Source organism: Schistocerca gregaria, chromosome 5 (genome assembly GCF_023897955.1).
Source record: "Schistocerca gregaria isolate iqSchGreg1 chromosome 5, iqSchGreg1.2, whole genome shotgun sequence".
NCBI lineage: Eukaryota > Metazoa > Arthropoda > Insecta > Orthoptera > Acrididae > Schistocerca > Schistocerca gregaria.
The window spans coordinates 280,327,178-280,341,044 of NC_064924.1; the positions used below are offsets into that span (position 1 = coordinate 280,327,178).

At 41.2% G+C, this 13,867-nt stretch overlaps 1 protein-coding gene across 1 annotated transcript in view; it reads left to right on the plus strand.

Annotated features, from left to right (window-relative positions):
• LOC126273153 (fanconi-associated nuclease 1-like) overlaps positions 1-13,867 on the plus strand; it is a 160,815-nt gene that overhangs the window by 89,456 nt on the left and 57,492 nt on the right. Inside the window, exon 8 of the mRNA XM_049976610.1 lies at positions 2,094-2,225. Coding sequence (XP_049832567.1) covers positions 2,094-2,225 — 132 coding nt within the window. The remainder of the gene's footprint in view (positions 1-2,093; positions 2,226-13,867) is intronic.

The window sequence follows — 13,867 nt, forward strand, 5'->3', positions numbered from 1 at the left end:
AACTGGCAAAGATGAGTCAGTTACTAATTTAGCCTCTGAAATGGGTATTGGAGAGACAACCATTAAAGACTGGAAAAAGAACCAGAATTATCTTGAAGCTTTTTCGCTAACTGGAGAAAGTCTAAAAACTAGAAAATCAGTGAGCTCTTGGATGGCACTGTGTGGGTTTGTATTTGTCAGGAAAGATGTAAGAGGATCCCACTTTCAAGCCCCATCATAAAAGAAAATGTTGTTCAGTTGTACCAAAACTGGGGAGTGAGGAAGATAAGTGGCAAGAAAATGCAGGTTGGCTTCACTGGTGGAAAAACTGTCACAGCATTAGGCAAGTTGCCATTTCAGGTGAGAAACTTGCCACTGATGTTGATGCAGGTAGGACGTTCGTTGAACAATTTGAAAAGATTGTCTCAGAAAATAAACAGGTAGCTGATCAATTATACAACAGATGGGATTAAAGTATAAAATGGTCCCTCAATAAACCCTTGCCTCAGAGAATGAAACAGTCAGAGGCATGGAACTAGCAAAGGACAGGCATGATCTTTGCAACATGCAGCAACTCTAAGTTGTGACCATAAATTGCTCTTATTTGAAATAGGCAACGCTAAGAAAGCAAGAGCCTTCAAAAATGTAAATATGTCAGCACTTCTTGTTCATTGTGCTCTAGAAACTGCTTGGATGAAAGGTAATTTGTTTAAAGAATGGCCCTTTGATGCATTTGTTCCAGATGTTAAAAAAATACTTTAAACCAGATAACCTACCATCCCTTGCAATTGTATAGCTAGAAAATGTCCACTGAGCGTGAACTTCAAGAAGGTGATGTTAAAGTTCTGTTATTGCCTCCCCCTGTCTCCCCCCCCCCCCCCCCCTCTCCATACACAGACACACACATACACACGCATAGACATAGATGCATGCCCCATGTAACTTCAGTAATCCAACCATTGGACCAGAGGGTTACTGAGCTGTTAAAACAACATTACAGGAGGAAATATGTTAGCACTTTGTTAGAGAAACCAGAGGAGGGTTGTCCTCTTTTTGAAGCAGTTATGCAGTTTACCCAGTTGTTCAAGCTTGAGAAGAACTTAAGAAAAATCATGGAAGAAGGTTTGTCCTAACCTAAACCAAGCACATGAATTTCCTGAAAGTAATAATCAGACACTGCAGATTTAATCACTGATCTGCAAGTCCTTCAGAATTACATTCATCCTGCTCATGTATAGAAATGGCTAGCAGAAAGTGACAATGCTGCTGTAACCAATGAAGAACTTGAATATGTTCAATCTTGTTTTGCAACAGTATAGTGTTGAGTAAGAAGAGTCAAATGATGAAGGAAAGGAAGAAAATGAAAAGATCAGCCACTGTGCATTACAGGAGAAGTTCAAGGCTGTCTTCAGGTATGTCAAACAGTAAACAAATGCTACGGTTATGCATAGTTTACTTGTGTGTTACTTAAAAACCTTGCTATCTCTGTATAAGGTCATAATTCTCAAATTCTCAATTTTTGCAGTTATTCTTTATTTATTGGGCATGATATTACTCCATAGCTCTGTGGTAAATTACCAGACTGCAAATCTAAAGGTCTCAGATTTGATTCCTGGTCACTCCTAAGATTTGTATCTTCCACATACACAGCTTTCACCGCTGGCAATGTTTGTCGGTGTGAAAAATGCCCATTTACAGCGTGGTTTGGAATCCATGTTAAACTGTAGATCCCCCTATAATTGGCTGCATAAGTCAGTTTGAGGGTGGAGTAAGGCATAGTACCATGCCTAGTAAATCACTGTGATGTTCAAACAAGTCTTTGGATTCGGAGTGATGACATCTTTACTTTTTTTACTGAAGTGTGTTTTATGCACAGTTATGTATTTTATGACAAAAGTAGTCACCAATACATATGTTTTCAAAACCTACACTTTGTGATTGCATTTGCCTTATCATTGTATAGTCATATGAGAAGGCCTCAGAGTACGTAAGTGGCTACTACAACAGTTAGTATTTCAGTTCCAGAATACATTTGTCTCTTAGTATAAATGTTTACTGAAGTGGACTGAACACCACACTGGGCTATTGTAGTAATTTGTTTGTATTTTTATCAGGTATGAAACTGCAATTGGATTACAAAATGAATCTATGGTTGCCATAGAGAAGAAAGATTGGGCTACAGCAAGAGAGATTGTTGCTGTTATAGAAAATAATTTTAGGGAGCTCTTGACAGATGCTAATGAAAGGTCAGTGATGCAGAATATTTTTAATTACCATTAAACTGTATATACAAGTACTTTCAAACCCAGTGTTGACCATTGAACTTTTTAAATTTAAATTAATTGTTTTTGTCAGTTATTAATGAATTTTATAAACCTAAAAAACAGTTGCAATTATGAATGCCTAAGTACTATAAATAAGAACAAAATTTTATAAACTATTGTGTAATTATTCTGTGTCAGCTTAATCAGTGTCTACAGAGATGTTAACTAAATTACATTTGGTGGAAAAACTGCCATTAATTAAACTTTTTTGTTATTGTCTGTAAAATGTAAAATAATCCCATCAGTATTTGCAACAGCATTCATCGATAATGTGACTATGTTTACTCTCAGAATGTAGTTGTGTGAAACTTGCTGTGATAGTGTCAGGAGCAGAATGCTACTTGAAGATTATTTGCACTGTATTCACACTAGATATTGTCGTACATCCAGTATGAAAAATGACACAGTTCATCCTTACGAAGCATTAGTTGTGACTGAAATACTTGCTTATAGAGGGGTAAACTGTATTAGTATGTGGCTGAGTGGGTAAGTGCCATATTCAAAAGTTCCCAGGCTGCCCTTGGATTTGTTTGTCACTTATCATTTATTTCACCTCTGGCAATGATTTATTTAGTGAAAAATGTCAAGTTGCACTATGATTCAGAGTCCATGTTAATCTGTAGATCCCCCTATCACTGGCAGCTTAAATCCCTACAAAGGTTGGAAGAAAGCAAGAGCTTATCATCTGCTGTTGAACAGTGCATAGAAAAGCACTGTTCAAATCAACCATCAGGCTGAGGACAATTTTACTTGCTTAATCTTAAATTGTCCTACTGTACAACAGTAATACACAGAACGAAGAATTCAGAGAAATGAGAGTACAGTTTACGCAACATTCAGAATTGATCAGATTGCTGCATTGAAGGCATACTTGTCATATCAAATTGGAGTTCTGAGGCAGCTGAACTTCAGACATTTCTTGTAGCTGCACTGCTTTAGTGATTGTACAAAAGCTTTCATGGCTGTGCAAAATCAGATGTACCCTGACTGTATAAGTGCAGTACAAGATAGCTAGAAACCAAAGAAAAATCTAGAATGTTATGATAACAGAGTGACAAAGCTGATAGTAAATATCTTGGGTTGTGATTATGTTAAAATCATATTTTTTAAGCAAGATCCATGTTCAACTGAAATCAACCATGATCATCTTTCAGGAAAAAGATCTCAACTGTAAAGGCTGGGATGGATGACCTCTATGATGGAGGGCTGAACTGAGGTTGGTGGGGGACTGAGGGCAGAATGATGGCCTAGGCTGCTCAGACACACATCATTATTAGTCATACACTTTATTGAAGAACAAATTATAACACTCGTAGTAACTTTATGTGGTGGCAACACCCTCCATAGAACATGCTGAAGGCAGCATGTGGAAAGCACTGATGCAGCAGGTGTCCCGCAGCCTGTTGTGATGCCAGCAGCTCTCCAGGAACACTGAGATGCAGATTATGCAGCAGTGCCTGTGCCTCCTGGGCACAGCTCTGTAGCCCAGGGCAGGATTCATCAGAAGATGCAGTATCTCGCTGTGGTGCTTGTTGAAGAAGACAGTCCAGTAGGTTGTTGAGCTGCTTCAACACCCTGGTTACAAATGGCAGCCCTCCAGGGCAGATGGCTGGCTGTGGCTGAAGTGATCCCAGATTTGGCCCACAGGACAGAAGGCAGTAAGTTGACAGCTTTCCACTTAGAACAAGCAGTAGGGCCACAATAGGCCAGACATCATGGTGGCCGCTTGTAGAACCGTGTCAACTTGTAGACTGGCATGGACCTCTCCTCATAGACTGCAGCTGCCACACTATGATCCCTGTGATTAAAATGACAAGTATTTACACCAGCTCAATGTGTAATTCTTTTGCCAAAGCACCACTTTCAACCACACTGGTGATAACAAGCCTGTGGCTTTGATGTGTAGTAACTGGCCTACTGATGCCATAGTAGTTCTGTCTTTCTGCTGTGACACTGTTGTTGTGATGCTGGCCCTGGCGTGGCTGACAATGTGGTAATCAACCAGTGGTACTGCTACATCTGATGTAATGGCATTGGTCGGTGTCAAGATCACCTGCTTTTGTGGTCTTTTGCAATAGCCGTGGCAGCATCACTGTTGTACTCAGTATCACTGAAAAATAGTGGTGGTACTAGACAACAAGGAAATTGTGTTGTGGATATTAGATGAGAAGGAGTGGTTACAACCACAACTTTCAATTGAGGATAGCTTCAGTTGGAAAACTTCTCTCATCAGTAAGAAAGAAAAATTTACGAAATCAAGCATACAATAGTTATATACATTGCATAACCACAAATTGCAAACATCTATATTTGGTCAAAGTCTAGTAACATTACTGGTAATCAAAGAACCTACACTGTTTGTAAAATGTAACAGACAATTTACTGTCCACATCAACCCCCTCCCTCTCTCCCCACCCCAGATGTCAATAATATTTTGGGCTGAAGTATAAGTGACACCCAGAATGAGCAGTGACTGGGCATTTACTCAGAGGTACAGGCTGTGCCTGTAGAAGGTTGAGTGCATCCGGTGTCTTTGTGTTTTGGTTTTGTCTTGTTTTGTTTAGGGCACAAAAGCAACTAGTGTCATACGCACCCATGTCAAAACTGTGAAACACAAATACAAACAGAAGAGTTAAAATGACTATATGTCAGTCCCAATTGACGAAAGAGAAGACAGCTAAAACAGGGATGCAGAGAGGTCTAGAAAATAGACCATAGAGAAACGGAGGACCAGAACTAAAAATTAAATGGGCGTTGCCATATTGCTCTGATGGGTTCTTTGTGAACTCACATGTAGATAGTTACAGGTGTTAGCTTCTGTCCCTGAACCGATGTGAGTCTTAGCTGTATTTGTCCGTAACATTCTTATAATATGCAGAGATGGAAAATTGGCTCCTCAAAAGAACACACTATTTATTATAAAACAGTGGCAATGCAACATGTGGCAGTCCAGGAGCTTTGCATCTAAGTTAATTAGGCTGACTGTTACTTCCATGTCTACCTGAAATTTACTGGACACCCATCTACTACTAAATTAAGCAGAAGACACTAGGGTGACTCTTCAGGGGTGTTGGAGGCAGCCTCTAAGTCGAAGGAAAACACCAGGACCTCCAATGTCCATCTCACGGCTCACCAACTGTCACCAAATGACCTGCCTTGCAACGTACCGCACGCATACGAGTGGGGAGTCCCATAGAATATGCACCAAATGACAGTCAGGATAGGACTGCTGACTTGCCGTTGAATGGAAACAGGTGTGGAAGGAGAGCGATGTGTAGAACCCAAAAAATGCCTTGAACAGAGATTATGTCACCGTGACTGATGTAGGCAAAGATGAGCAGCACTGTGATGTCACTGCACTTGATTTGTCAGTGGTATCAACACACAGAGGCTCAGAGGAAGTTGAGGTCACGTGGCTCATCCCATGTTTATGATGCCCTATGTCCAATTTGTCAGACAGTAGGTCCTATGCTACTGGCGTAAGTTTGTGTGATTCTACAATCTTAGCAACTTTGGCTAAAGAAGAGTCAGACAACACTAGTGTCCTAGTCTGGACCCTCATGGTTGGATGGTAACAAGACAATCATGTCCATAATTAGCAAGCCCACATACAAGGTAGTATATTGGGGACAATCAAACCAAGACTTGCACGACACACCTTGCAGGTCAGTGAACCACCCCACATACAACTGCCATATGGGGGTCGTGGTGCTGGCTAAACTGTAAGCATGCCGCCACCACCACATGAGTTTGATGACCAAAATACTGTGGGAGCAACTAACACAGATCCTCAAAGTTTAGTTTCTCAATCTGGGTAGTTGACTTCAGATTTTGGACACATTCATACACTTCCGCATTACTACACAATAACAAGGCAGCCTTATCAACTGGATGACAATATGCCTTACATGGGAGTGCAGCAAGAGCCAGTGAAGGAAATTTTCCCAGGGGTGGCGGAAGAGGAGGCTTCTCAGCAGGGGCCTGGCTTACCACCAGCATGGTATTTCAGCAGTTCCTGTATCTGTTCCTGCTGCAGCTTTTGCTACTGCACCAGGAGGCACAACTGCTGTTAGTATTCAAAAATGCCGGGTCCACGGCGGCCACAATTCAGCACCATGAAAAAGAAAAACGTTGAAACCTGGTAATTAAGGAAGACAGGATGGGACACAATTGTGGATGGGGCCTGAATCAATTACTATTGGTTTGCTTTGTATTTTCAGTCATTTATTTTAATATATTTTTTTTTAAACGAGCCAATGAGGTCGCAGCCAGAATTTTAAAGCAAGTAACCACAATCATGGCTAAAGGCCTTTTAACGCCAAAATGACAATTGTAAAAAATTTAACACATATACTGTCAAATGGCGAATGACATAGAAAAAGTTAATTTTAAAAACACAAATAACAGATCACCAAACAGGTGAGACAAATGATGCTAACTTGATAATACAATAATAAAATAAAACACAAGGGCCAGTGACAGACGGTGCTCCAGGAATCAGCCTCTGAATAGGTTACACAAAAAACACTTTCGCAAGTGAAAGATCACAAGACGGTAACTTAGACTAGTGGCAGTCTAACGAGTGATTAATGATAATCTTAGTGAGGCTACCTGACATCAAACAAAACAAATGCAAGATGTAAAATTACGCCAAAGCTGGAAATGGCAGTCTGAACTCCGCCCACAGAATACTGTGCCTAGAGGACCCAGAACAAGAAGGAATGACTCCCACTAAGGTAGAAGATCGCCACCCAATCTACTATCAAAAAGCTAGACAGCGGCGGCAAGGCAAGGAAATGTACACTGACATTACATACACTAACCCGCAGGGCAGGTAATTGGGGCATTAGTGACCACAAGACAGAAAAATAGCACTGGTTGAACTTAACAGTGTAAGAAGCTGAAAATAGTAAATAGTAATTAAAAGCTCAGGAAGGCTAATCAGATCCGCCTTCCCCAGGTACTCCACTCACTGCTTTTAACCTCAGCACCACTCTGACCAGCAACACGAACCCAAGTCATGGGAGAATCGCGAGATGTCACAATGGTGGAGGTTTCTCTACGCAAATTGCAATGCACTCAACTTAAATATGCAGGATCCAGTTTCGACTAGGTCGAGCACCCTCATGACCACTGCCCTTCGATGCGGCAGTCCATACACACCACCAGTGGTCCCGGCACGTTGTCGCTCTGTGCGAACCTCGCTGATCCTGTGTCCCCAACCAAACTCTCCACTCACACCACACGGAAAAAGAACGAGGTCACTCCAAAGATAAGTCAGCAGAACTACATATCGATAAGCACTGCTGCTGCCACTAGTGGACAGGCAACACTTATGAAACCAAGTGGCATCAGTGAACACGACAAGAAGACAAACAATGCAACTGTGCCAGCCAAACGATACGGTCTGGCAGAAACCTACACAAGGCACCAACGCGAGCCACAGCAAGGCTCAAACGTAACAAGTGTACGAATATCATCCGTCCACATTTGTGTCTGCACAGGCCTGACAATGCTGAGAACCGTAACTGTCAGCCCAAATGTTAAGATTCTGGCTGACGGTGGCAAGCCCATGGATCTGAAACTGAGAAGAGAGAACGAAATTCAGTGTGTGTGTCAATCTACAGGGGAGCAGAGAGTCTGAACACTACATAGGGACAAGCACAGAGCAAACATAACATGATAAGCATGAGTGACAGAATAAACCAAGCACATGGAAAATAGAGCATGACACAAGACAAAGGCCAGCTCCAAGATAGTAGATGTCTGTGTATTAACTGCTGATACAGACCTATTGCCATTGGAAAGTAAACACCTGGCTCAGTGGCTCTGCACATGCAATACTTCAAACATGACCCCTGTTGTAGCATTCTGCACTATTCTGCTGTGATATTATTGGTGGATGCATTGGATAGTTCTGGGTTTCACTTCTCTGTATGGTGACAGGTGGAACTATTGGTGGAAGGATGGACAAATTGAATGTATTGTAGCAGGAGCATAAAATAGTTCTCAGTATGTGTGCCCTCTGAGATGTGAATGACCATAGTATGTGTCACACCACACTGACACTGCTTGAAGTGTGGCACTCTCTGAGGCGTAGCACTGTGTACTATGTCTGGCAGAGAAACAGCAATAATAATGTTGTATGGATCAGTGACCAACTGCAGGTCTTTCAGTTAGTGCTGCCACAGTGACTACCATGTCCCTGATCCAGTGGCACCCGGCATTCCTGCACAGTCACCCATTCAAGTACTAACTGGGCCCAATGTTGCCATAACTTTGGTGATCAGGTCAGAACCAGTTTTTCCAGCGTAGCAAGGCTAGTAGCATTCTGCCATTAAGCTGACTATAGTCATCACAAGGGCAATGCCGTAAAATATCCTTTGTGCTGATACAAAAATTCATGCTTTGCAAACTTGAGTTGGTCTGGAGGCAGACAATGAGATCTTGGATAGACCTTGTGGTGCACCTTTGAATCTTTTCCTGGAGGTGGATTGGGTGACAGGCGGGTAACTTCAGGGAACTGGCAAAACAGTTCCTTGTATAGTGAATCACCGCAATCTCTTTGATGCTGGTATGGTGTGCCTGAAGGGCAATCGATGCCTTTTGCTAACATGGAATAGAAAACTACATTGTAGAGTCAGGTGTCTAATGATAGTGGAAACAGAGACACTCAGTTACCGAGCAATCTAGTAGATGTCTCTATCTACAGTCACACTAATGTGAACCTGAATTTAGGATGCTCATTTCTGCTGTTTTGCTCGGAAGAAGCTGACTCGAGGCAACACCACATTGAAGATTTATCACTAACACTTCACTCTTTTTACAATTTATTATAATCAAATGTCTGTTAATGACGTATCGGTGCTAAAAAGCCTTCAGAGCATTATTAAGATTAAGGTTAAAGTCTAATTTTGTGAAACTCGTGCGTAAAGTGTAGTGCATAGAGTCTGGCAGTTCGGAACCAGATGGACAAAGTTTTACTCTAAATTTTTTTCCCCACTTTTGTGTTTGTAAAAAATTCTCAGGCTACCATATTAATTAAATAAAAATGTGTTCTGCAATATTCAATGTTATTTACATATAATACCATCTTTAAACATAACCTGCACTCAGTATATGCTACAGATCAGTGTCACCACACCCGAGATTTTGGAGGGAGGGGGGCTTCAAATACCCCTTTTAACTTAGATCAGGACATCGGATTTTGTCTGCATCACATTCTATTTTAACACATTTGGAGCAATGGTATTCTTTTAGAGGTGAGAGCATTCCAAGTGACTTTTCAAATCATATGCATGCATACATACATATTCTACAGAAAAGACTCGTTTAGGAAATCTTAATGGCCTAATATGTTTTTATGAGCTGATGTTTCCATTAATCTGCAAAAATTGTTAGCATCACATGAAAATGTAAAGAGGCTAGCATTTTTGATTTGATGCCCTGCCCTCCTCTCCCCTCCCCTCAAATCTTGGTTGTGGTGACAAGCTACTTGAGTTATAGGAAAGCAACGAATGTGGATGCTAAATAAAGATTATGGTAACAGATTTCCCCTCACTGTAACCTAATGTTTACATTTGTGCTATATTCAACATTTGTATTGCATATTTGACAATGCTTTTGTCATAAAAACTAAAGTGCAAGGTAAGTTCAGAAAACCTATGTTAAATGAAGGAAAAGTCTATGGCAAGTGCTTTGATGCACATCATGTCTACACGTCTGGAAATTGTAACATTCTCAGAAATAAACGGCCAGTATTCGTGACTAGGAACAATAGAAATTTTGTTGATGTGTGTCTCACTTGCAACATTTAATTATAAGAGGTTGTAAAAAGTGTGTTGTGTTCGTGATAAATCTTCATTGTGCAGTAGTCTTAAATCAGCTTCTTCAGATCTAAACAGCAGAAATGGGCACCTTGGACTCGCAAAGTAATATGGGGGACACACTATTTCTTGGTAGTTGAGCGTCCCCATTTTTGCCAGCACAAGATGCCTGTCAAGCAGGCATCAGTGGCAAAGATCGGGAGGAGGCTTTAAAAGGATAAGAAATCTGCTCCAACAATCAGATGTAGCATGTTGGTGACAATGAATCTACATACGAATTTACGTTGAAGATTGAATTTGTGATGCAAGTAGATGTGGCTGTATGTCATAGTAGAAGATTCTTTCACAGCATAAGGATGAATGCCATCAGTATTTCACTAATGAAGATGAGAAAAAATCTAAATGGCGACATCAGCACCTCTATCGATAAGGAATTGTAGCTTGCTATAATGCTGTATGACTGCATGGAATGGCTGCACGGTTTGAGGCGTCATGTCACGGAATGCGGGGCCCCTCCCGCCAGAGGTTCAAATCCTCCCTCGGGCATGAGTGTGTGTGCGTTGTTCTTAGCATAAGTTAATTTAAGTAGTGTGTAAGTCTAGGGAGTGATGACCTAAGCAGTTTGGTCCCTTAGGAATTCACACATGCATAATGCTCTGTTATGAACGGTCGATGACTCTCCAGTTTGAGATTAACCACAATTTGTAGTGATTTCCCATGGCAGTTTGCTTGTCACAGAATGACTGACACTTCTAGCGTGCAGCTACAAATTTTCTATGATACCAACAGATGTTCTTCCTGATGGGTGAATGTTTGTTTCTGCTGGAATAGTGTCACCATGTGACACCCCCCCCCCATGAACCATGGACCTTGCCGTTGGTGGGGAGGCTTGCGTGCCTCAGCGATACAGATGGCCGTACCGTAGGTGCAACCACAACGGAGGGGTATCTGTTGAGAGGCCAGACAAACGTGTGGTTCCTGAAGAGGGGAAGCAGCCTTTTCAGTAGTTGCAGGGGCAACAGTCTGGATGATTGACTGATCTGGCCTTGCAACATTAACCAAAACGGCCTTGCTGTGCTGGTACTGCGAACAGCTGAAAGCAAGGGGAAACTACAGCCGTAATTTTTCCCGAGGACATGCAGCTTTACTGTATGATTAAATGATGATGGCATCCTCTTGGGTAAAATATTCCGGAGGTAAAATAGTCCCCCATTCGGATCTCCGGGCGGGGACTACTCAGGATGATGTCGTTATCAGGAGAAAGAAAACTGGTGTTCTACGGATCGGAGCGTGGAATGTCAGATCCCTTAATCGGGCAGGTAGGTTAGAAAATTTAAAAAGTGAAATGGATAGGTTAAAGTTAGATATAGTGGGAATTAGTGAAGTTCGGTGGCAGGAGGAACAAGACTTCTGGTCAGGTGACTACAGGTTTATAAACACAAAATCAAATAGGGGTAATGCAGGAGTAGGTTTAATAATGAATAGGAAAATAGGAATGCGCGTAAGCTACTACAAACAGCATAGTGAACGCATTATTGTGGCCAAGATAGATACGAATCCCACACCTACTACAGCTCTGCAGATGACGAAGAAATTGAAGAAATGTACGATGAAATAAAAGAAATTATTCAGATAGTGAAGGGAGACGAAAATTTAATAGTAATGGGTGACTGGAATTCGACAGTAGGAAAAGGGAGAGAAGGAAACATAGTAGGTGAATATGGATTGGGGCTAAGAAATGAACGAGGAAGTCGCCTAGTAGAATTCTGCACAGAGCACAACTTAATCATAGCTAACACTTGGTTTAAGAATCATGAAAGAAGGTTGTATACGTGGAAGAACCCTGGAGATACTAAAAGGTATCAGATAGATTATATAATGGTAAAACAGAGATTTAGGAACCAGGTTTTAAGTTGTAAGACATTTCCAGGGGCAGATGTGGACCCTGACCACAATCTATTGGCTATGACCTGTAGATTAAAACTGAAGAAACTGCAAAAATGTGGGAAATTAAGGAGATGGGACCTGGATAAACTGAAAGAACCAGAGGTTGTACAGAGTTTCAGGGAGAGCATAAGGGAACAATTGACAGGAATAGGGGAAAGAAATACAGTAGAAGAAGAATGGGTAGCTCTGAGGGATGAAGTAGTGAAGGCAGCAGAGGATAAAGTAGGTAAAAAGACGAGGGCTGCTAGAAATCCTTGGGTAACAGAAGAAATATTGAATTTAATTGATGAAAGGAGAAAATATAAAAATGCAGTAAATGAAGCAGGCAAAAAGGAATACAAACGTCTCAAAAATGAGATCGACAGGAAGTGCAAAATGGCTAAACGGGGATGGCTAGAGGACAAATGTAAGGATGTAGAAGCTTATCTCACTAGGGGTAAGATAGATACTGCCTACAGGAAAATTAAAGAGACCTTTGGAGAGAAGAGAACCACGTGTATGAATATCAAGAGCTCAGATGGCAACCCAGTTCTAAGCAAAGAAGGGAAGGCAGAAAGATGGAAGGAGTATATAGAAGGTTTATACAAGGGTGATGTACTTGAGGACAATATTATGGAAATGGAAGAGGATGTAGGTGAAGACGAAATGGGAGATACGATACTGCGTGAAGAGTTTGACAGAGCAGTGAAAGACCTGAGTCGAAACAAGGCCCCCGGAGTAGACAACATTCCATTAGAACTACTGACGGCCTTGGGAGAGCCAGTCCTGACAAAACTCTACCATTTGGTGAGCAAGATGTATGAGACAGGCGAAATACCCTCAGACTTCAAGAAGAATATAATAATTCCAATCCCAAAGAAAGCAGGTGCTGACAGATGTGAAAATTACAGAACTATCAGTTTAATAAGTCACAGCTGCAAAATACTAACGCGAATTCTTTACAGACGAATGGAAAAACTGGTAGATGCGGACCTCGGGGAGGATCAGTTTGGATTCTGTCGAAATGTTGGAACACGAGAGGCAATACTGACCTTACGACTTATCTTAGAAGAAAGATTAAGAAAAGGCAAACCTACGTTTCTAGCATTTGTAGACGTAGAGAAAGCTTTTGACAATGTTGACTGGAATACTCTTTTTCAAATTCTAAAGGTGGCAGGGGTAAAATACAGGGAGCGAAAGGCTATTTACAATTTGTACAGAAACCAGATGGCAGTCATAAGAGTCGGGGGGCATGAAAGGGAAGCAGTGGTTGGGAAAGGAGTGAGACAGGGTTGTAGCCTCTCCCCGATGTTATTCAATCTGTATATTGAGCAAGCAGTAAAGGAAACAAAAGAAAAATTTGGAGTAGGTATTAAAATTCATGGAGACGAAGTAAAATCATTGAGGTTCGCCGATGACATTGTAATTCCGTCAGAGACGGCAAAGGACTTGGAAGAGCAGTTGAACGGAATGGACAGTGTCTTGAAAGGAGGATATAAGATGAACATCAACAAAAGCAAAACGAGGATAATGGAATGTAGTCAAATTAAATCGGGTGATGCTGAGGGAATTAGATTAGGAAATGAGACACTTAAAGTAGTAAAGGAGTTTTGCTATTTAGGAAGTAAAATAACTGATGATGGTCGATGTAGAGAGGATATAAAATGTAGACTAGCAATGGCAAGGAAAGCGTTTCTGAAGAAGAGAAATTTGTTAACATCGAATATAGATTTATGTATCAGGAAGTCGTTTCTGAAAGTATTTGTTTGGAGTGTAGCCATGTATGGAAGTGAAACATGGATGATAACTAGT